The sequence below is a fragment of the Amblyraja radiata genome, chromosome 1 (genome assembly GCF_010909765.2).
Source record: "Amblyraja radiata isolate CabotCenter1 chromosome 1, sAmbRad1.1.pri, whole genome shotgun sequence".
Classification (NCBI taxonomy): Eukaryota; Metazoa; Chordata; class Chondrichthyes; order Rajiformes; family Rajidae; genus Amblyraja; species Amblyraja radiata.
This window is the reverse complement of record NC_045956.1, coordinates 162,373,593-162,396,106: the sequence shown is the minus strand read 5'-3', so window position 1 is coordinate 162,396,106 and position 22,514 is coordinate 162,373,593. Positions and strand designations below refer to the sequence as shown.

The 22,514-nt window shown below is 40.3% G+C and overlaps 1 protein-coding gene across 6 annotated transcripts in view; it reads left to right on the top strand.

The window, feature by feature from the left end:
- nsd2 (nuclear receptor binding SET domain protein 2) overlaps window positions 1–22,514 on the top strand; it is a 94,452-nt gene that overhangs the window by 42,487 nt on the left and 29,451 nt on the right. For all 6 annotated transcript variants that reach the window (XM_033034479.1, XM_033034451.1, XM_033034458.1 and 3 more), the window contains 9 exons: window positions 1,188–1,309; window positions 4,317–4,422; window positions 4,584–4,708; window positions 6,429–6,566; window positions 8,103–8,226; window positions 11,404–11,604; window positions 13,327–13,506; window positions 18,648–18,804; window positions 19,432–19,637. In XM_033034479.1, coding sequence (XP_032890370.1) covers window positions 1,188–1,309; window positions 4,317–4,422; window positions 4,584–4,708; window positions 6,429–6,566; window positions 8,103–8,226; window positions 11,404–11,604; window positions 13,327–13,506; window positions 18,648–18,804; window positions 19,432–19,637 — 1,359 coding nt within the window. The remainder of the gene's footprint in view (window positions 1–1,187; window positions 1,310–4,316; window positions 4,423–4,583; window positions 4,709–6,428; window positions 6,567–8,102; window positions 8,227–11,403; window positions 11,605–13,326; window positions 13,507–18,647; window positions 18,805–19,431; window positions 19,638–22,514) is intronic.

The following is a 22,514-nucleotide window of genomic DNA, read 5'->3' as shown; positions in this document are numbered from 1 at the left end:
GCTGCCTCGATGCAGTATTAGCTTCATGGAAGGAAGGGTGGTGATGGGAGGTTTTTCGGATTGGAGGCCTGTGAAGAGTGGTGTGCTTCAGGGATTGGAGCTGTGCTCTTTGCTGTTCGTGGTTTATATTAATGATTTAGATAAGAATGTGCATGGCATGATTAGTTAGTTTGCAGGTGACATTAAGGTAAGTGGTATTGTGGACAGTGAAGAGGGTTATCAAAAATTGCAGTAGGATTTTGATCAGCTGGGCAAGTGGGCTGAAGAATGGCTAATCGAGTTTAATGCAGATAACTGAGATGTTGCATTTTACACAGTCAGACCAAGGCGGGGCGAATGGTAGCACCTTGTGGAGTGTTGTGGAACAGAAGGATCTACGAAGGTGCACATTTTCCTGAAAATTGTATCATGGGTGCATAGGGCGGAAAAGAAGGCTTTTGGTACATTAGCCTTCATCAGTCGGGGTAAAGATTATAGAAATCGGGACATTCTGTTACAGTTGTACAAGACGTTAGTGAGGCCGCATTGGTAGTATTGTGTTCAATTTTGGCCACCCTATTATTGGAGGGATATAAACTGGAAAGAGTGTAGAGAACATGTACGAGAATGTTGCCAGAATTCAAGGTCCTGAACTGCAGAAAGATTGGCAAGCTAGAACTTTGTTCCTTGGCACACAGGAGGGTAAGGGGATATCTTATTGGGGTGTTTAAAATCAGGGGAATGGATATGGTGAATGCATGGTCTTTTATCCAGGATAAGGAAATTAGGAACCTGAGGGGCAACATTTTCACTGAGACGGTGGTGGGTAAATCGAATGACCAAGGTCGGCATGCACGAGTTGAGCTGAAAGGCCTGTTTCCATGCTGTATGATTCTGACTAGCATGTAGCAATTGGATTAATCCAGTGATAACCATCCTTGAGATCCTGTTTTTTCATCTTTCCTGGCATTCAGTCTAAGAGTCAAGAGTCAATGTTGTGGGTTATTTTATATTCACTTGATTAGGCAGACAGAGCATCAGCTTAATGTCATTTGGGAGTTAGCAGCTCTGACTGGAGCTTCTTCAAAATTGGTAGTCTTGTTAATGTACTTAAGTCCTGGAAGTGGACTTGAACTCCTTTCCTTCTGGTCTAGATAAAATTGGTACAAGCTGAGCCGAGCTCCTTAACTTATTATTTCTTAATACAGTGACCTCGGAAACAACGAGACAAAGAAGATTATCCAGGAAAATAATAGATTACAGAGAAGAGTCTCCAGACCGAATCGGCTCCAGTAAGAGATTAAAGCGAAATTATCATGAAGATGAAAAGGTGAGTATTTTGTTGCCGATGAAATTTGGAATACTCTTCAGCATGTCTGAAGCCTTGCTATCACCTTTTCATCCCACTTCATTGACACATTTGCTATCAGTGTAGATGAAATATGCACTACTATTGTTTGTTGTTTGTTTCTTGAGTGTGTGTGTATCTAAGAACTGCAGATGCTGGTTTAAATCGATGATAGACGCAAAATGCTGGAGTAACTCAGCGGGTGAGGCAGCACCTCTGGAGAGATGAATGGGCGACGTTTCGGGTCGAGACCCTTCAGACTGATGTCAGTGGATTTTGGTAAGCCTAAGGTTTCGCTGATGTCTATAACAGTTTTATTCTTGTTTCTCAGTCTCATAATGGCATCTTTGACTTTCATTGGCACAACTTTGGTCCTCATGTTGATAAACAACAATAACAGTTTCCAAAGGTGATGGAAAGACTAGGTGCTGAGAGCTCTCTTATACCTGCATTAAGTATAAAAATGGTCTTTAATAAAATCTGACAATGTGCACTTTAACCACATGTGATATATTTATTTTTTTGATAAATCTCAAATTGTGGAGTACAGAGGCAAATAAATAAATGATGGCTCTTTGTCCCAAACATTATGGAGGGCACACACAAAATGGTGGAGTAACTCAGCAGGTGAGGCAGCATCTCTGGAGAGAAGGAATGGGTGACATTTTGGGTCAAGACCCTTCTTCAGACTGATGTCAGGGGAGGGGGCGGAACAAAGATAGAATGTAGTCGGAGACAGTAAGACTAGTGGGAGAACTGGGATGGGGATGGAGAGATGCAGGTATAAGAGAGGTCTCAGCACCGTCTTTCCTCCAGTCTTTCCATCACCTTAGAAAACTTTTATTGTTGTTTATCAACATGAGGACCAAAGTTGTGCCAATGAAAGTCAAAGATGCCATTATAAGACTGAGAAACAATAATAAAACTGTTGGAGACATCAGCCAAACCTTGGGCTTACCAAAATCAACTGTTTGGAACATCATTAAAAAGAAAGAGAGCACTGGTGAGCTGACTGATCGCAAAGGGACTGGCAGGCCAAGGAAGACCTCCACAGCTGATGACAGAAGAATTCTCTATAATAAAGAAAACTCCCCAGATCAGAAACACTCTTCAGGAGTTGGGTGTGGATTTGTCAATGACCTGTCCACAGAAGACTTCATGAACAAATACAGAGGCTGCACTGCAAGATGCAAACCACTGGTTATCCGCAAAATTAGGATGGCCAGGTTACAGTTTGCCAAGAAGTACTTAAAAGATCAACCACAGTTCCTTATATCAGAGTGATGCCAAGTAGATATTTCCTGTCTACTTTCATTAAACAATATCTCATTCTGGCAAAATCGGTCTTAATGCAGCCTTTTATCTCTGGTCTGTTTTTGTCCTTTTTTAATTCCAAATGGATTGTGATTTATTTTGCTGCCTGTGCCTCCCTCTGCGACCATTTTTGTTTTAATCTTCCAAGGATATGGGCTTTGCAGGCTCAGTCAGCATTTAGCCTATCCCTGTATAAACAACTGCAGCCAAAGAGGGGTTTTGATAGGTAGATGGTTGGACAAATGCCAGAGATGAACACACACACAAGGTGTGAGTCAAACAGGCTAGAGAGTTGTCAGTTGTTAGAATAGGGGTATGACGAGGTGCAAATTGTGTAACATGGGGAAGAATCTAGCTCTAGCTTGCAGTCTGGAGGTTAATTGAAGAACATAAAACAATACAGCTCAGGATGGGCCCTTCGGCCCATAATATTTATGCTAAGCATAATGCCTGGTTAAACTGACCTTAACTGCCTGGGCGGCCACGGTGGCACAGCTGTAGAGTTACTACCTTGCAGCGCCAGAGACCTGGGTTAAATCCCGGCTACGAGTGCTGTCTGTGCGGAGTCTGTACGTTCTCCCCGTGACCGCGTGGGTTTTCTCCGAGATCTTTGGTTTCCTCTTGCACTCCAAAGACGTACAGGTGTGTAGGTTAATTGGCTTGGTGTATGTGTAAATTGTCCCTTGTGTGTGTGTAGGATAGCGTTAATGTGCGGGGTCGCTGGTCGGTGTGAGCCGAAGGGCCTGTTCTGCGCTTTATCACTAAACTAAACTGCCTGTACATGATCCAGAGCCCTCTATTCTTGCACTTCCATGTACCCATCTAAAAGCCTCTTAAACACCACTATCGTATCTGCCTCCACCACCACTCCTGGCAATGCTTATTTTTGTTGTTTCATGATGCTGCTTTTATCGAACCAATAACTGGACCAAATTACATTTCTTTTACCAGATTTGATTCCTGAAGCATCAGTTGAACCTTCAACATTAGATAAACTTTTAATTTAAAATTATATTAATTTCAACTTTTATCCTCTCCTCTCAATTCATAAAATTAATTATTGCATCACCAAGGTATGCCATTGCCAGCACAGGTCTTGGGGGGTCTTTTAACAGTTAGTGGAACAATTTCTGACGCTTTAATAATTCCTTTCTGCCTACTACCATATTCTAAATAATTGCTGTAATGTAAGAATTATAAAAGGTTTCACTAATACGTCATCCACAACCTCCCAACTCCATGCTTGAATAATATGTGAGGCTACTAGCTCTCCTGCCCTTGGAGGAGATCAAATTATTAATCTGCCATAACTCTCTTGATTTGATACTTTGAGAGGTGAGGTGAATATTCATTTTGGAGGACAATTTTTGTGGTGTGAGATTGTAGCAGAACTCCAATTAAGTTGGAATTTTTAAATCAAATTATGATATATCTTATTTATTAAACTGTTTTCCATTCTGTTTTGTACATATCTGAATGTTGGCAGCAATATTAATAAATAGCTGCTTGTAAGCATGATTTAAACAACATGTACTTAATTGGAACATCTTCATGGCATTTCATCCTACCTTTTGAGACGAGTAGTAGCAGTAGTTGTGCACTCGATACCCTTTTTCGTGTATTAGCTATTATATTGAATAAATAGCACTAATTTTTATATTTTATGATTTCAAAGTATGATTTCAGTAAATCTGATGGGGCAGAAGCATGTGGAACCGACAGTATTGAGGCTGGAGAAACATTGCCCACCCATGCTAACTCATCCCAAAACAATCAATCAGGTAAAGATTATCAGATGATATATAATTGTATTTCTAGTCCATTTTTTAAACTGTATTTACACATTTTAAACCAAATTCAAAAGTGGCAAAAACATATTCTGTAAAACAGAAAATAAATTATTTGTTAAACTCAGTCTCTGAAGATAATTTCTTTCCCCCAGATATAAGTAAACTATCCGATTCATGTAAACCACTGAAAAAACGAAGCAGAGCATCAACTACTGAAACATCGGTGCCAGCTGTCAGCAAGAATCCATCTCCTCTAACTGTGCTAACCGAAAATGAGGTAACCTACATGGAATAGCAGGATTTAAAGAAATGTATGTATAAAAAACAGACATCAAGTGCGGGATGTCTGGGTCAGGCAACACCTCTGGAGAGTGGATAGGTGACATAACCCACAACAATGAGAGAGCTTAGTGGTATATTTTCAAATGAGGTGGGCTGAGGGGCGGCCATTGTTTGGGCCTGTGTAGTGTTGAGCTGCATTAGTATTTAGTGGAGCTGCAATCCTCCAGACAAGAGAAGAGTATCTTTTGACACTTGCAACCTCTGCTTTGGAATGGTTTGCCGAGTCTGTACTTCTCAAGAATATTCACTTTCTTACTTACAGTTGTGCCCATATTATTTTATCTAGCTAGTCAAAATGATTTCAATGAATACATTTATTAGCCAAGTATGTATACATACAAGGAATTTGCCTTGGTGCTCTGCTCGCAAGTAACAACACAACATACAGTAACAATTAAGACTGACACATAAACCATTAAACATTAATAATAAAACATTATAGTTTAATCATGTGAATTAAATAAAATACCAGAGCAAAAGGAGGCGACAGACTTTTGGTATTGAGTCGAGCTACCGCTCGTGGGGAAAAAAAGCTTTTTTAATGTCTGGCTGTGACAGCTTTGACAGTCCGTTGTCGCCTTCCAGAGGCAAGTGCTTCAACGAGTTTGTGGCCAGGGTGAGAGGGGTCAGAGGTTATCTTACCCGCTCGCTTCCTGGCCCTTGCAGTGCACAGTTCGTCAATGAGGGGAAGGTTGCACCCAACAACTTTCTCAGCTGATCGGACAATTCGCTGCAGACTCTGGATGTCGTGCTTGGTGGCTGAGCCAAACCGGACCATGATGGAGAAGGTGAGGAGAGAATTGGATCCATCGTTGCCTGTGGTAGATTTTCTAGTGAGGATCCTGCTAATGTGGATGATTCCACAATGATATTCTGATTGGGATTTGCATGGTCCATATTGTTAAGTATGTTAGACACAAAATGCTGGAGTAACTCAGCGGGGACAGGCAGCATCTCTGGAGAGAAAGAATGAGTGAAGTGACGTTTCGGGTTGTTAAGTATGTTCAGTGTTGGAATTAATTTTATTTGCAATATTGTTTAGGTCTTATTTCATTTGCGGGGTAATTTTGAAAATATCTGTGAACTCTATCATCAGTGTACATCCCACATTTTGCATTATGATGGTGGGAAGGTCATTGCTTAAGCAGATGAGATGATTGAGTCTGGGATAAAGGTCTGACAAACCCATGGGGCATAGATGATTAGCCTTCAACAGCCACAACCTTATTGGCCCTGAGCTGCTAAATACCTTAAATGAGTAATTTATCTTGTATGTTTTTTTTAAATTGAAACTGCTTTGTGGGTACCATACATGGCTGTTGTTTTAAATATTTCTGTTGGACGAAATGTATTATCACCCGTCTCTCAAGTTCACCATATTTAATAAAGCATATAATCTTGTGCAGTTTTTTATGTTAACAGACTTTTGACATTTTTCTGTAGCAGTTTTTAAATATCCAAACTTTTATACACTAGTATTTGGGTTGGATAGTTTATCAGAGATAGGGTTGGCACTGGCTTGATGCTGCATAAATTCCCAGAAGTTCCCCCAAATCTGCTTGTTGAAAGAAGCCATTATTTTCTTAACATCGCTTTTATATTGCTCCATTGCATTTAAGTTAAAATAGAATTTATGTTTTTCCTCTTGTGCTCAGACATCATTTGATGGACAGCAGGAGTCAGGAGATGAAAGTGCAGATGAGACTCCAACAGAGGTTTCATCTGTATCATCGAAAAAGTCCCAAGGAGAACGCGGGGGCAGTGGTGCAGCTAGGAAAGAAGGAGTTTGTCAGGTGAGAAGGACCTCAAGCATACATACAGTACAAAGAAATAAAGCTGTTCGATCACGTGATCAATTTAATTCATGATCAAGAAAGAAAATCTAGAATCATGAGTACTGCAGATGTGAAAGCATTCCATCCGTCTTTCTGACTTGAAATTAAAACTATTGATCGCTGGATATTTTTATTATGTGCTTGACTTCTTATGAATAAAGAAACTGGCTCCTTATTTGTGTGCGTTTTTTAATTTTTTAAATATTAGACAGCGATGACAGTTACCTTCACTCGTGTGATGATCTAATATCTGAAGAGATTGAAGTTACTTCAATGTGCTTTATGTAGAATTAAAATTAATTCTCAGAAGATTTCAATGTCTTCACTACTGTCGTCAGTTTGATTAATGTGGACAGTAAAACACTTTTTTCAAAGGCTTAAAGCTGCATTTCTGCCACAGAAAATTAAGAAGAGTGGAAGCTAAGTTACTATGGAACAGAACGATTTAAAATTTTGGGCTTCATTGTAAAACACTATTTCACACAAGTATTAGCCACAATGATGGTTGATTTCATGCATGTTGCATTGGATTATGTGTGTAAAGAAATCATGTGGAGAAATCCTTGTATTTTTGCCAGGGTCACATGTTGTGTAGGTTCAACTGCAGAAATGCTTGTTTTGGTAGGGCTGTTCTTGCCTTTGATTTAGACACTAAAATATTTGCATTTTCTGAAGTAAATCTTTGAGCGATTCATCAATGGTATGTGGAGGATAACAAATGTAATGTAAAGTTGCTTGTTTCTGCTTCCCTTTAGGTACACTGTATTACTTCCATGAATAAGATTAACTTTCACAATCCAAATGTTCAACCTTTTGCATAATCATTTGGTGTAGGCCCTAGGCTTTGGGTTGATGCATTTTTTGAGCCTGTGCGCAAAAGTGTTTTAACAAATCTATAGGACATGATATAAATAAACAACTTGTGAATTAACAGCAAGGTGAAAGAATAAGTTTCTGTGCTTTTTACAAAGAATTGAGAGGGCAATGGATTCCTTGCTGGTCTCCTTGCTTATCCTCGTGTGCCTTGTCTTTTGTCAAAAAGAACTGAAGATTGCCACGTGGGGTTACTGTATTTGGGCACGGGAAGGGGGCAGTAGTGTGGTTCTGGCTGAATCTCAAAGGGACAGGCATCCCTAGTGATTTTCCAGTTGGTATGCTGACCTCATCCAAGGTATGTGGAAGACAGCTTCTTTTGAAGATTGAGGAATACTACACCTAAAGGTGAGTAATCTATCTTTCTTCTTAGTCTATCTATTTTTATAAAAGCTTAATTTACTTTGCAGCTGAGATGCGATAGAGAGATTTTAAAATGTTCTCATGTTGTGATAGTCTACAAACCTTTGAATAATTTGAGAATGGCTTACACAATTCATTCAAAAGTAAATTTGGATTGCACACCCTTTGAAAGCATGAAGGTTTTTAATAAATGAATTTGTGTTATTTTTCAAACCCTTTTCCACAGGTTGATACTTGTTATTTTTGTTTCATTTCCAGGTGTGTGAGAATTCTGGAGACCTGCTCTTTTGTGAGGGACAGTGTTGTGGGGCGTTCCACTTGGCTTGTCTTGGCCGGTCTAAATTACCTCAAGGCAAATTTATGTGTAGGGAATGCACATCAGGTAATGTGGATTTACCTTTATTAAAATTACGTGTGCTCTCAAAATGAATTAAGGGTTTACTGATTCTTGCCTCAAATTTAGAATATGTGATGATGTAATCTAAATCCAATTGGAATTACTTTAAATTTTTCAAATACAAAGCAATCAATAACATGTATAAACATGCTTTCTCTTTTATTGTTGCGATATAGCATCTTGTGAAAAAAGTATTTTCATCGGTGAACTTTGTAGAGGCATTGTGTTTGAATTTCCATCAACGTGTTTTTCATCTCGAAATAAATATTAATTGGTTTTCCTGAATGGGAAATTGCCTGTTTAGTTATCGCCTTCATTTAAAGAAACATGTACCTGTTATATTTAGCCAAGTCCTGATGAGTTTCATACAAGTATTTGATGTTTGTGTTAAAGAAGTATTTATCAAATTGTAATGAGTAATAAAAAGTAGCAAGAAAGAACAATTACTGTAAATCCGAAGGAGGACAAAAACTGCATTTGCCAGAATTCTAAAACAAAAACATGATGAAACCATTCAGCAAATTAGACCGCAACAACAGGGGGAAAAAAAGCAAGTTAAAGTTTCGTCAGATGGTCAGTTCTGACCAGGGCATTGAGTTCTGAAATATTAACTTTATTAGGTTTTTCCACAGATGCTGCCTGATCTGTTGTGTATTTCCACCATTGTTTGTTTTCAAATAATGACTACATGGATTGCAGAACTGACCGATTTTAATTTAAAATGACTACATGCTGTCCTTTATCTAATTTGAATGTAACCACAACCAAAATTAGATCTTGCTTGTATACTTCCATTATTGAACTGAGTTTTTATAATTCACATATTGTCCATTTGTAGCTTTTCACTACACCTCGGTACAAGTGACAATAAACAAAACATTTGTCTAGTGTTTTTATAGTGAATGATTTCAATGACAAAAGTACATTTGTCTAGATGTAGGATTTAAAAAAAACATAAACTGCAGGAGAGGGTGCTAATTCATGTAGAACAGGCATTGTCATGGGGCTGTGATGATTTTTGTTTGGAATCTTGAATGATCACTGAAATTGCCCTTATAAGCGAGTTTGGTATTCCGAAAAACGCAAGGAATCGTGGAATTTGTTAAAGGTCAAACGCTATAAATAAAAATCGAGCGAAGCGCTGTAGATTCAGTGAGTATAGGTAGGCTTTTTTCAATTTTGCGAGTGGGAGACCGGGGGGGGGGGGGGGGGGGGGGTAGACTGACCGCCAGAGACATTCTCGAACCTGGGTCCCTAGCCCTGCTGAACCGCTACTGGGTCGTCCCCGTCTTTCCCCCCTCACCCCCACTCAAGTGTCCCATCCTCGCTCGGGGGCGAACGGACACCAGCCACCCCGCCCACAGCCAGCGCGGAGAACCCACAGCCAGCGCCCGTGCCAACTCCGCTCCAACTACAGAAGGAACCCGCTCCCCGATGGGCCTCTCCGGCGACAAGTGCCAGTTCGCCCACGGCCTGGCCGAGCTGTGCTCCCTCAGCCGCCACCCCAAGTACAAGCCATACCTTGCACACCACCGACTTCTGCCCCTACGATATCCGCTGTAACTTCATCCACAACCCCGAGGAGGAGCGAGGGCCCATTTTCAGCAGGATTTCGGTGTCGGACTGAGGGGTGGAGGTGGAGAAGGAAGTGAATCAGGGTGTTGCCTCTCCCAAGCTGGGTTCGGTGCTGTCTGCCATAGGGTATTAATAAATACCCTCCAGGAATGTAGGGGCTGTTGTACCCTAGTGTGAAAGACTGGAGGGGGCAAGGTGCGGTGGCATTTTTCACATTTGAGGGAATGTAAGTTCACAACAGCCACTGGAAAAGGCAAGAGGCGCAGCCGGCAGTTACCGCCCCCCCCCCCCTGTCCAGGGCTGCCGGCCAACCCGGCGGGACAGGCAGAGCTGAGCTGGAGCTCGGCTGCAAGTCCAGGGCTGCCCCGCAAGCCCACGGCCACCCCGGACAGGGACGGGACACCGGGGAGGGGACGGGGTCTGCCCAGCAGCAACTTAACAGCACCCGCAGCGACGGAGAGCCGGGCCCGACCTCGACCATGGACGAAACGCAAGCCTGCACACAATGCAGCACCACCGTTGCCTAGACTGTTTATAGCTAGTGACCTTTGACCTGGGCATGCACAGTCGGAATATCGAACTCGCTTTTTGCTAAACTAGTTTTGAATTTCGAATGTAATCCTAACTTCCTTTGACCAGAGACGAAACCTATCATCTGTGGGTTTAAAATTAAGGTGCAGTCAGGGTAGATATAATGCAACTAACTTGTTTAATGTACCAGCTATCATCAACGCACTAATTTACCGGGAATTCTAAATTCTCTTGCCATTTTGAATTTAGATCGACCTGATTAATTAAATGGTGCAATTTCTTGACCACAACTGTGTTTAATATTTGAATTGGTGCACAATGTCCTTGTATTAAAATTATATTTCTGGATATTATTTGATTGTTTAGTTTTTAAACCTTAACATCAGTCACACAAATAAGGCATAAATAGGACCAATTATTTTGAACACACATTTGTTTATTCCAACACCATCTCTGGATTCCTAATTTCCTACCCTTTTTATTACTAGGAAGGATTTATAGGTTTATAGTTTGTTTGGTTGTTTGTCTTTTTGCACAAAGTCTGCGAGCATTGCCACTTTTCATTTCACTGCACATCTCGTATGTGTCTGTGAATAATAAACTTGACTTGACTTGATTAAATGGTGTTGATACAATGTTTGAGTGGCCCTTTTAATGCAGGAGATAATTCCATAGTTTCAATCACTTCATCCATTGTTGGCCAGATAACTGGTTATGTATTATGATGTGGAGTGAACAACTTGCATTTATCTGCCTTTCTAAAAATAGCACATTTGGTGCAATTATGAATGCAGTCACGTTACAACCAACATCTATTTTGAATTCTGTTTGTCAGGTTTTTTGGATCCATTCATATGACTAACCAAGCAATTTAGTCTCGCCAAGAGCTACAAACGATTCTATTTATCATTTTTAAAATCAGATAATATATTTTCTTTGCAATGCTATAGCATCGATTGTGTCGATTGTATGACTATAAAAACAATGTATCGATTGTATGACTATAAAAACATGCATTGATTTTTATTGTTTTTTAATGCAATTTGTTTTGTATAGGTGTTCACACTTGCTTTGTGTGCAAGAAGAATGGGCCAGATGTTAAGCGTTGTATTGTTCCTTTGTGTGGAAAGTTCTACCACGATGACTGTGTGAGAAAATACCCTCCAACTGTGTTTGATAACAAGAGATTTCGATGTCCCCTACACATATGTGTCAGCTGCCATGCCACAAACCCCTCTAACCCCAGGCCAACAAAAGGTGCAAAATCTCTTGGATAAATGTACATTTTATAAATTGGATGGGAGGGTGAGGGGTACAAACAACAAATGCGTAGAAAATGGTTAACTGTCTGGTCTCTTCAGGAGTTCATTAAGAGGAGAATATTACCATTCATGTATATAAATGATTATCAGCTATGAACTAAATGCAGCAATTTAAAATTTGATCCAAAATTAAGGAACAAATTAGTTTGGTCACTATGCATTCTTGAGATCAGCTTGGCAGTAAAAATTACAGCAAAAAGTTAAATAACAGTGCTTTGAATCAAGCATCCGAGGTAAGGAAGATACTGTTGAAACATAAAATGTTGGATGGAAATTTTGGGTCTTAAAAGCTTGAATAATTTGAACAGCAATTTGTTTTAACAATCAGGAACTAGGAAGGAGGCCATGAGCTCAGGATCAAGAAAAGGCACGTTAAATTTCTTTACACAATGATTTGTAACTCATACCATGAAGGTGGAGTCTAGATAGTTTATTGGGGGAAAACTGTCTTGGTATTTCGCTAAGATAATGAGTGAAAAAGAGGATAAATATGTGGAATTTCAAGTTTTGAAACAGCCAAATATATCATAGTGATCTTGACCCTCTTTACACTGCATAAAAATATGCAGTCATATAACAATTCCCCAGGATATGTCACATATGATACAGGCCCAAGGCAGAGGTAAGTCATCAAGGGTGTATTAAGTAAGATTGAGAGGCTGTGACCAGTGGGTGCTGCAGAGATTTATTTTGTGTCTTCAGTCGGTCACAATCAATATCAATGATTTGGATGATGAAAATAAGTGTAATATATCAAATGTTGCCAAACAAAACAAAGATTGATAGCATTGTTGAGTGTGAGGGAGGTGCAGAGACTTCCTTATATGAACTAAATGAATGGGTAAGGACATCGCAAATGGAGCATGATAAGGAAAAATTGAAGTTATCAATTTTGATAGAATATATGGGAAGATGGAGCAGGTTTTAAGAAGGTGAGAGGTTGAAAGGTGTTAATTTACAGAGGGATCAGGGTGACTGCATAAGTAATATGCAGACTTAGCAAACTGTTAGAAAGGCAAATGAATGGGCAAGGAAATGGCAAATGAAACGTTTTGCAAGAGAATTTGTACACGAGTAGAGACATCTGACTCCAAACAGGCAACCTTGGTACAGTGGCTTCTGGAATATTGTGTACGGCCGTGGTATCCCTAGGAGGAGGAAAGATATAATTGCAGTGAAGGCTCATCGCATTATTGCTGGATGGTGGGTTTGCTATTCTGAGCCAAAGTAGATTTGGCCGATACTGATATGCATTTCGAAAAATAAGGGGTGACATGATTCAAATGTGCAAAATACTTATGAAGCTTGTCAGGGCTATTTCCAAAGATAATGTTTAAACTGGCTAGGATAATTTGAATGAGTGTGAGGCATTTTCAAGATACAGTGTCAGCTAAATGGGCTTGACGGCTAAGTTATGGGGTTTATTGACGAAGGCTGTTCACAAGTTTTTAGACACTAAGCCAATCACTGTATGGAATATACAATATATCACTGTATACAGAAATATAAAAGAGCAGTCTTTATCTTGAAAGGCAGAGAAGAGATGAAAATGAATCTTTCTTAAGAAATTTTATTAATGTTCCTGCATGAATTTACTGAAAATATAGTAAGTTGCAATTACATTTCAAGGATAATGATAAATTATCTTTTTTATCAGGGCGAATGATGCGCTGTGTTCGTTGTCCTGTGGCCTATCATGGAGGAGAGACGTGTATTGCAGCAGGGTCTGTGATACTGACAGCCAACAGTATTATTTGTACCAACCATTTTTCTCCAAAGAAGGGGTGCAGACATCATGCTCATGTCAATGTTAGCTGGTGCTTTGTATGTTCAAGAGGTTTGTCTATATATATTTTTTCACTGCTAGATTTCTTGAATTTACTTTTTAACTCACTTAATTATTACAGCATGAAAGGGTGCCATTCTGACTGCCCAGTCGATAATTTGTGAAAGTGTCAATCAGCTCAATTCAACCCCCCCCCCCCCCCACTCTCACTGTAGGCTTGCAAATTATTTCCTCTTGTATAATTATGCAGCTTTTTTATGGGCACTACAATTGAATTTGCCTCTTCAATTACCTCAGGCAGTGCATTCCAGGCTCCCATTGGCACTGTATTTCTAAATGTTTTGTGAATACAACTGATTCAGATTTTCTCAAATTGCTACATTTAGCATCTTGCTAAAATATTTGCTTCAGCCAATGTTTCTTGGGGCATAGAACTTGAACACTTGCTCTTTGAAAATCATTGCTTTTCACATGGCAGCCATTGTGGCCAAACCAGCTAAAGATTTAGATTTCTCTAAATTTGATTTACCCTATATAAATAAATGTATGGCTCAATGATTGGTATAGTGGAAGTTGTCTGGTCCATTGACGTCACAATAGTAGATAAAAGGGTTGCCAATCTCTGTGAGAGTCTTTATCTGAACCGAGCTGGGATTGGGGTTCTAGTGAACTGCATAAGGAAGTAGATTTTACAGTGAATAATGGGGGAGCAAGGTTTAAGAATTGACATGGTGTGGTAAATCAGAGTAGAGACATGATTGGACAGAAATAATAAACAGACTGACAGAATAAGACAACCCTTACAAATCTTGGAGGAAATCAGCATTTATGCCCAGAGATTACGTATAATGAAAGGATAAAATTTAAATGCATTGCATTTAAAACAAAGATCAAGTAGGACAAAAGTGAAATCTGATGGCCTTAACATAGACTCGGGGTGGCACAGAATGGTATCAGTATTTGTATTGATTTATTATTGTCACATGTACCAAAATACCGAGAAAAACTTTGTGTGATATCCATTCAAATCAAAAAAGAAACGAGGAACAGCAGATGCTGGTTTACAAAAAAGACGCAAAGTATTGGAGTGACTCATTTGGTCTGGTGGCATCTCTGGAGAACATGGATCGGTGATGTTTGGGTTCACGAGCCTTCTTCAGACTGACTAGGAGGAAAGGGGTTGGAAAGAAAGCTGGCAGGGAGGAGGAGCAGAACAAAGCCTGGCAGGTTGATGCAGTGAAGGGGCAGATGGTTGGCAAAGGCCAGAGATGAAAAGATGAACTATACATGAGTGCAATGAAGCCATACATAAACACAATAAGTAGTGCAAAGAGAAGAATACCGGGGATGCAGAATATAGTGTTATTGTTTTTGTTACAGTGAAAATACAGATAAAACAAGCTTAAGGGCCACAATGTGATAGGTTTGGAGAATTTTCAGCTTAGTTTTTGAGAGATTGTTCAGTAGTCTGTTGGGCAAGAAACTTCCTGAATCTGATGATACATGCTTTCAAGGGTTTGTATCTTCGGACTAACAGGAGTGGGAAGAAGAGGGAATGATCAGGGTGGATGTGGTCCTTGATTTTGTTGGCTGCTTTCCCAAGGTAATGAGAAGTGCACATGGAATTGAGGGAGGCTGCTTTGTGTGATGGACTGGGCTACATCCACAAATCTCTTCAATTTCTTGCGGTCTTGGGCAGAGCCATTGCTAAAACAAGTTGTGATGCATCTCAAAAGGATGCGTTCTGAGATACATACGTGGAGGTTTTGTTGGAGATGTGCCGAAGTTCCCTAGTCTTTTGAGGAAGTAGAGGCATTGGTGTTCTTTCTTGGCCGTAGCTTCATTCGGTTGATGAAGGATAGATTATTGGTGATATATATATGCCCAAGAGCGTGAAGCTCTTGATTATCTCCACTACAGGACCAGTGATGCTGCCTTTGGCTTGTACACCATCTCATTTCCCGAAGTTAGTCACTAGCTCTTTCATCTTACTGACATTGAGAGAAGATTGTTGTTCTGACACCGTGGTAATAAGTTCTCTATCTCCTTTCTGTACTCCGTCTCGTCATTATTTTGAGATTCAGCCTACTACGGTGGTGTCATCTGAAAACGTGTACATAGAGTATGTGCAGAATTTAGCAGCGCTGTTATGAGTGTATAGAGAGTATAGTAAAGTTGCAGCACTGGTATTGAGAATGCTCATGGAAGATGTTTTTCCACCTATTTGTGGTCTGCAGGTCAGGAAGTTGAGGATCTAGTGGCAGACGTGTGTGCTGTGTCAGGAGTTTGGAGATTAGCTTGGTTGTAACTAGAGTGCAACATTCACCTGTGGATGTCACAGACAGGCTGACTATCAAGGAGACATTTTCAACTATTCTCCACAGAATCCCCAGCCGCAGTTGGAACGTGTTTTAGATTAGATTCCTTTATTGTCATTCAGACCTTCCGGTCTGAATGAAATTTCGTGATTTTGTAAATGCTTTCTGTTCATTTTCATGTCATCTCTTGATATTGTGCGTTTTCTAGAGGAAATCCATTTGGCAAGTCAGATAGATGTTGAGCATTAATCTTCAAGAGTGATTTAACTTGGTGATCTTAAGAATTGTGAAGAATTAATAAATTGTTTCTTCAGGATTTCACCAGCCTTATCCAGTTTAGGTATAAAAGGGAAGCTATCCAAAGTTTCTCTCATTCAATTTCTGTCACAAAGAAAAGAGTCACAAATAAATGAGATTCGTTTGATCGAATGTTGGTTTGATTCTCTGTAAGAATTTCCTCAAATTGTTGTTGCTGCAATGAGAATATCAGTATCTCCCACTAAAAAAAAATGGTGATCAAAACCCTGCCATACCACCATCCCCCTGCCCCACAGTAGCCAGCCCATCCCTGATCAAATTACATTCATAACTGATTATTCCACATGTTGTTTTGTGTGATCATGAAGGAAGCCAAGACCCTCCCTTTAGCCTATCCCTGCATCTGTCCAAATGTCTTTTAAATGCTGTTATTTACTACCTCAACATCTTCCACAGGGAGCTCATTCCACAAACCCACCAAGTTTCCAATGGATAAAATAATGTGGTTTCCAAGTTATTTCTAAGCATTTTTTAGTTAATGGCAGTTGAATGAAATGTAAAGTTAGACTAATTGCGGAAGTAAGAATTTTTAAAATACATTTTGCTTTAATTTTTCAGGCTTAGGCTATTGCATAACGTTTCCAGTGGATTCAGGAGCATGAATTATAGGATAAATTGATTTCCAAGTTATTTCACAAAGGAGCAGATAGTTTATCTTCCTTGGCTTTGTCGACAATCCTAGAAATATAGAAAACATAGAAACTAGGTGCAGGAGTAGGCCATTCAGCCCTTCGAGCCAGCGCCGCCATTCAATATGATCATGGCTGATCATCCAAAATCAGTACCCCGTTCCGGCTTTCCCCCCCTCCCCTCCATATCCCTTGATTCCCTTAACCCCAGGAGCTACATCTAACTCTCTCTTGAAAACACCCAGTGAATTGGCCTCCACTGCCTTCTGTGGCAGAGAATTCCACAGATTCACGACTCTCTGGGTGAAAAAGCTAGAGAACGAGGTGGGATGTTGCTGTGAGCCAGGTAGTAGGATAGGTGATCAAAGTGTAAGTCATAAAAGCAAGGAGCGGCACGATGGCGCAGCGGTGAAGACCTGGGTTCGATCCTGACCACACGTGCTGTCTGTACGGAGCTTAATTGGCTTGGTAAAATTGTAGATTGTCCCTGGTGCATAGGATAGTGTTAGTGATGTGCGGGAATCACCGGTCAGCACGGACTGTGGGGCAAAGGGCCTGCCTCCGTGGTGTGTCTCTAAACTAAACTAAGTGAAGCAAGTATTACGAAGCAACAGATCGAGAGGTTTACAGAGGGAATTCCAGAGCTAGTGAGGGTGTGATGGCCAATGGTGGCATGGAGTGGGCTGATCAAGAGGTCAGATTTGGAGCAGTGCAGGGACCTGAAATGAATGGAAGATGAGCATAACTCTCGGAGGGATTAGAAGATGAGGATATGGTTTAAAACGAGATGTTGAGGGATTGGTACCCAGCGGGTGTCGGGGAGTGATCGGTGAACGGGAGATGGGGCAGAGGCACCAGACACAAGGCGAACAATATCGGCATCCATTAACTTTAGGTGTCCGACTGAAAGTTTTCCTCTTTTTGAAAAAAAGAGATTCTGATGCCACTTCCATAATTAAGGGAGCACAAAAGTGAGGCAGAAGGGATGTGATTCAGAGTCATTTACAATCAGCTTCATCACATTTTGTGGGCAGCATGTAGGAACGTTGTTTGAGTTAGTATTTTAGTAAACATTCGTGGCTTATTTTTAGCAAGGGTTCCGTTTTTTTTTTAAAAAAGCTCCTTGTTTCAAGTAGTTTGTTTCTTAAGTAGGAAATTATAAATTGGCTGATGGCCACTTCTGTAACAGCCACTAATGTGTACTAAAGTACAATCGCAATCACAATAATACTTTATTAGCCAAGTATGTTTTGCAACATACGAGGAATTTCATTTGCCACGTCAGTCATACAAATAGAAAGCAACAGAACACACAAAACACATTTTAACATAAACATCCACCACAGTGACTCCTCCACATTCCTCAGTGTGATGGAATACTTCCCCGTGCCGGACGATCGGACCCTGGGTCGGGGCTGGTGGAGCCTCTGCGTTCGTTGGAGCTCCCGACTAGCTTCTAACGACTGCGAGCTCGTGAAGGTAAGTCCGAGCGATCACGGTTGGAGCGATCCCAGGCAAGGGATCGGCTCTGATATTAAGTTCGCGCCCCGCGGTGGGGTTCAAGGACAATCCGAGGAGGCCTCCAGCTCCATCGATGGGAGGCCGCAAAGCGACCGGAGACGCGACTCGGAAACATCGCATCTCCGGCAAGGTAAGAAAGTGAAAAAATGTTTCCCCCGACCCCCACTTAAAACAAACCGGAGAACATTTACACAAACTTATAAAACACACTAAAAAACAAAAGGACTGTTGGCGGGGCTGCCAATCGTTCGGGGCCCTGGATAAAGTAAATACAATACTTTGCAGCTGAAATGCTTAAATTAATTTCTGCAACATATTATGTGATGCCATTTAAGTACAATACTTTTGTTTCTTGTAAACTTATTCTATGAGCAACTCTGAGTTAATTTTTGATTATTTTCTGCAGGGGGGAGCCTTTTATGTTGCGAATCCTGTCCTGCAGCATTTCACCCAGAATGTCTCAACATTGATACCCCAGAGGGGAGTTGGTATTGCAATGATTGCAAAGCAGGCAAGAAGCCACATTACAAAGACATCATCTGGGTAAAGCTGGGTAGCTACAGGTCAGTCCAAATAGAGATGACAGTGTCATTTTTGAATTTTGGTTCAGAAAAGCTAATCATGATATCACAATGCTTTGCATGGCAATTAAATTGGAATTCCAAGCTGGAAAGCAATTTGTAATTCCTTGTCTAGTTGTAAAGATTCCATTGTTTTGCAGAAATTTATATTTGGCAATGAAGTACTGCTCTTTTTGGCTACATCCTTGCCGTGAATCTTTTGACTGAGAGATCTGTCTTGAAATTTCTGGCAGCATGTTGAACTGTGAAATATGATGTCTCCCTGGCTTTATCTTGGTTGAAACTAGTAGAATTATGTTTGGATCAGTCTTCTAATTTGTTTGTACTTTGATATAATATTGCCTCATATTAATGCTTGTCCTTCCACAATCCTTTTGAATTTTATACTTAGCCATATGATGCCTAACCTTCCAAATTGTTCTACTAGTTTCCACTTTTATTTCAGATTTAAAGTTTTCTTTGTACTTTGCTTTGGCCATTGGTTAGCAATGTAATAGAGAGACCCATTTGATGTATTTAACTAATCTCTTTAATAAAACAAAAATTGCTTGTTACAATAACCTAGATATTCTTTTCTATTGATAAGCTGTAATGTGTTTCCAAACACAGATGGTGGCCTGCAGAGATATGTCACCCAAGGAATGTTCCTACAAATATTCAAAATATGAAGCACCAGATTGGCGAATTCCCAGTTCATTTCTTTGGATCAAATGACTACTTTTGGACCCACCAGGCACGTGTATTTCCTTACATGGAAGGCGATAAGGGAAGCAAAGATAACAAAATTAAAAGTCTCAGCAAAGCCTTTAGAAAAGGTAATGCTATTAACTTAAATTATTTCTAACTAAATGTTTGTTTCTGACTTTTAAGATTCCTGTGCTGTCTTGTCATTTAATGTTTTGAAGAGTTTGCATTTCCACTTTTGCAAGACCACGTGTTGGCCAGCGCTTAAAATAATGTATATTGTTTACAATTTATTTTTTCACTAAGGCACAAAATGAATCATCTGTGCCTGACATGAAAAATTAAAGAAGGTCAGATAGAGTACAAGGGTAGACTGGTGAACAACATGTTCTTTTTTTTATCCTTTTTTTGAATACGTATGTAACAAGGAAAAGACTAGCCAGGGCTGGAGAGGTCTAGAATTAGACAATTTGGGTCTGTCATTCATCTATATCACAACCGCTTATCTATCTCAGCACCATTGTTCTGCATTAACTTATCCATCAATTCCCTTAAAAAATAAAAAATAAAAATCTATTCATATCTGCTTAGAATAAACTTAAAATGATTCAGCCTCCGGGCTACTAAATTCAGTCTACCTGAAGAAGTTTCTCCTTGTTTCAATTCCAAATCGCCTTCCCCTTATTCTGGGACTGCAACTGATTCATTCCGCTTATTCTGGGACTGATTAGATTCCACAGCCAAGACAAATGTCTTCCCTGCATCCACTGCAAGAATTTCATAATTATCAATGAGATCACTTCTCATTCTTCGGAGCATGCAGGCTCAATCGCTCTGCAAAACAACAAATCTGCCATTAACCATGAACTAGTGAATCCTCATTGCACTTTGTAGCAAATGTAACCTTTTGGGAAAGGAACTAAGACTATCTGCAATACTCTGAAAATGGTCTCCACAAAGCTGTGTCATTGAAGTATATTTACTCCTGCAGTCAAGTTCTCTCTTGATCAAGACCAACCTATGATCTGCAAATTTCAACAGATCCTTGCTATTTATCAGGCTTTAGCCTCCAACTTTTTGTAAATATTAATTTCCTTTGTTCCTCATGCTCACTAGGCCCATGGTTCTTAAGTATTCCTGAAGGTTTATTTTTAAGCTGCCTGTGTACGCAGTAGTTTTGTGATTAGTCTGCCAGTTCCTTGTCTCTGTTATAAATACTTTAACCTCTCTATGTAGGGAATCCCATTTGCCCTAGCTAGTTTTTCCTTTTTACCATTTTTACAGACTTGCTCGATTCTGTTTTTATGTTGCAACAGTTTACTCTGATATTCAACTTCTCTTTCTTGATCAATTTCACTATTTCCCTTTGCAAAGTTTTGAAATACTTAGCATGCTCGGGTTTATTGCTGTTTCGGACATCCGTGATATATTATTATTATTAATTTCTCCCTTCAGCCACGGGTGGACCACTTTTCCTGTTGAATTTTGTGCTTTAATGATTTTATTTACAATTCATTTATTATCCTTGTGATTGAGGCAGTGCAGCGTAAGTTCACGAGATTGATCCCTGGGATGGCGGGACTGTCATATGAGGAAAGATTGAAAAGACTAGGCATGTATTCACTGGAGTTTAGAAGGATGAGGGGAGATCTTATAGAAATATATAACATTATAAAAAGACTGGGCAGGCTAGATGCAGTAAAAATGTTCCCAATGTTGGGTGAGTCCAGAACCAGGGGCACCAGTCTTAGAATAAAGGGGAGGCCATTTAGGACTGAGGTGAGAAAAAACTTTTTCACCCAGCGAGTTGTGAATTTGTGGAATTCTCTGCCACAGAGGGCAGTGGAGGCCAAATCACTGGATGGATTTAAGAGTTAGTGATCTAGGGGCTGGTGGAATCAAGGGAAATGGGGAGAAGGCAGGCACGGGTTATTGATTGGGGACGATCAGCCATGATCACAATGAATGGCGGTGCTGGCTCGAAGGGCCGAATGGCCTCCTCCTGCACCTATTTTCTATGTTTCCATTATTGCTTTAAAAGCTATCCCAATTCCTTCTACAACCGCAATAACATTAGCAGGACTGCTCTGGCAGTTGACCCATTGTTTCTGCTTGCTCCTGCCCCACTGAACTCCAAATACCTCTATTCCATCTTGTTCCCTCTTGTTCAGTCCCTTCTGACCTACATCCGAATCACTTCACTTCAATAATTTTCGTTTCCTTGGCCCCCATTGCCTCATCTTGCCATGGATGTCCAGTCTCTTTGCATCTCCATTACCCGCTAGGAAGGCCTCAAGGGGCCTCCTGTTCTTCTTTGAACGGAGACCTAATCAGTTCCCTCAACTAACACTCTTCTTGCTGGCAGAACTTCTCTTTTGCCTCCTCTCACTTTCTGCATCAAAAGTGGGAACTTGCATAGGCCCCCAGCTGTGTTCAGCTTTCACCTCCCAAAACTATGTGACCTTTACCACCAAGAACAACAAGGGAAGTAGTTGGGTGGAAACATCACCACCAGCAAGTTGTCCTCCTCATCTTCACGACTTTGAAATGTCATCATTGTCACTGGATCTAATGCCTGGAACTCCTCTCCAGTAGTATTCCAGGAGTATCTTCGCCAAAAGGACTGCAGTGATGACCAATCAATGCTAGCCTGCCAAGCGAACGCCTGGTCCTGAAAATGAATAATAAACATAAAAGTCACTTGTGCTTCTTTGTATTTTTTCATTTTTGTCAATTTCAATTTCTCCATTGTCCCTGAAACATTTTATTTTATCTTTGCCCCTCCACCTTTTGAAGACATGGGAGACTCTTTTTTTAAAAAAAACCCCCATAAACGTTTGTTACTTGGGACATACTTTCGGGTACATGCCATTCATGCTGCATTATTGCATGATCTTTGGTCTCAATCTATCAAGAGGTAATTAACAAGGGTAGAGTGCTGTGGCTCCTTTAAGAATAAAGCACTGATATTCTTTGCAGACACTTTGAAAACCAAGAGCCAAACGTTT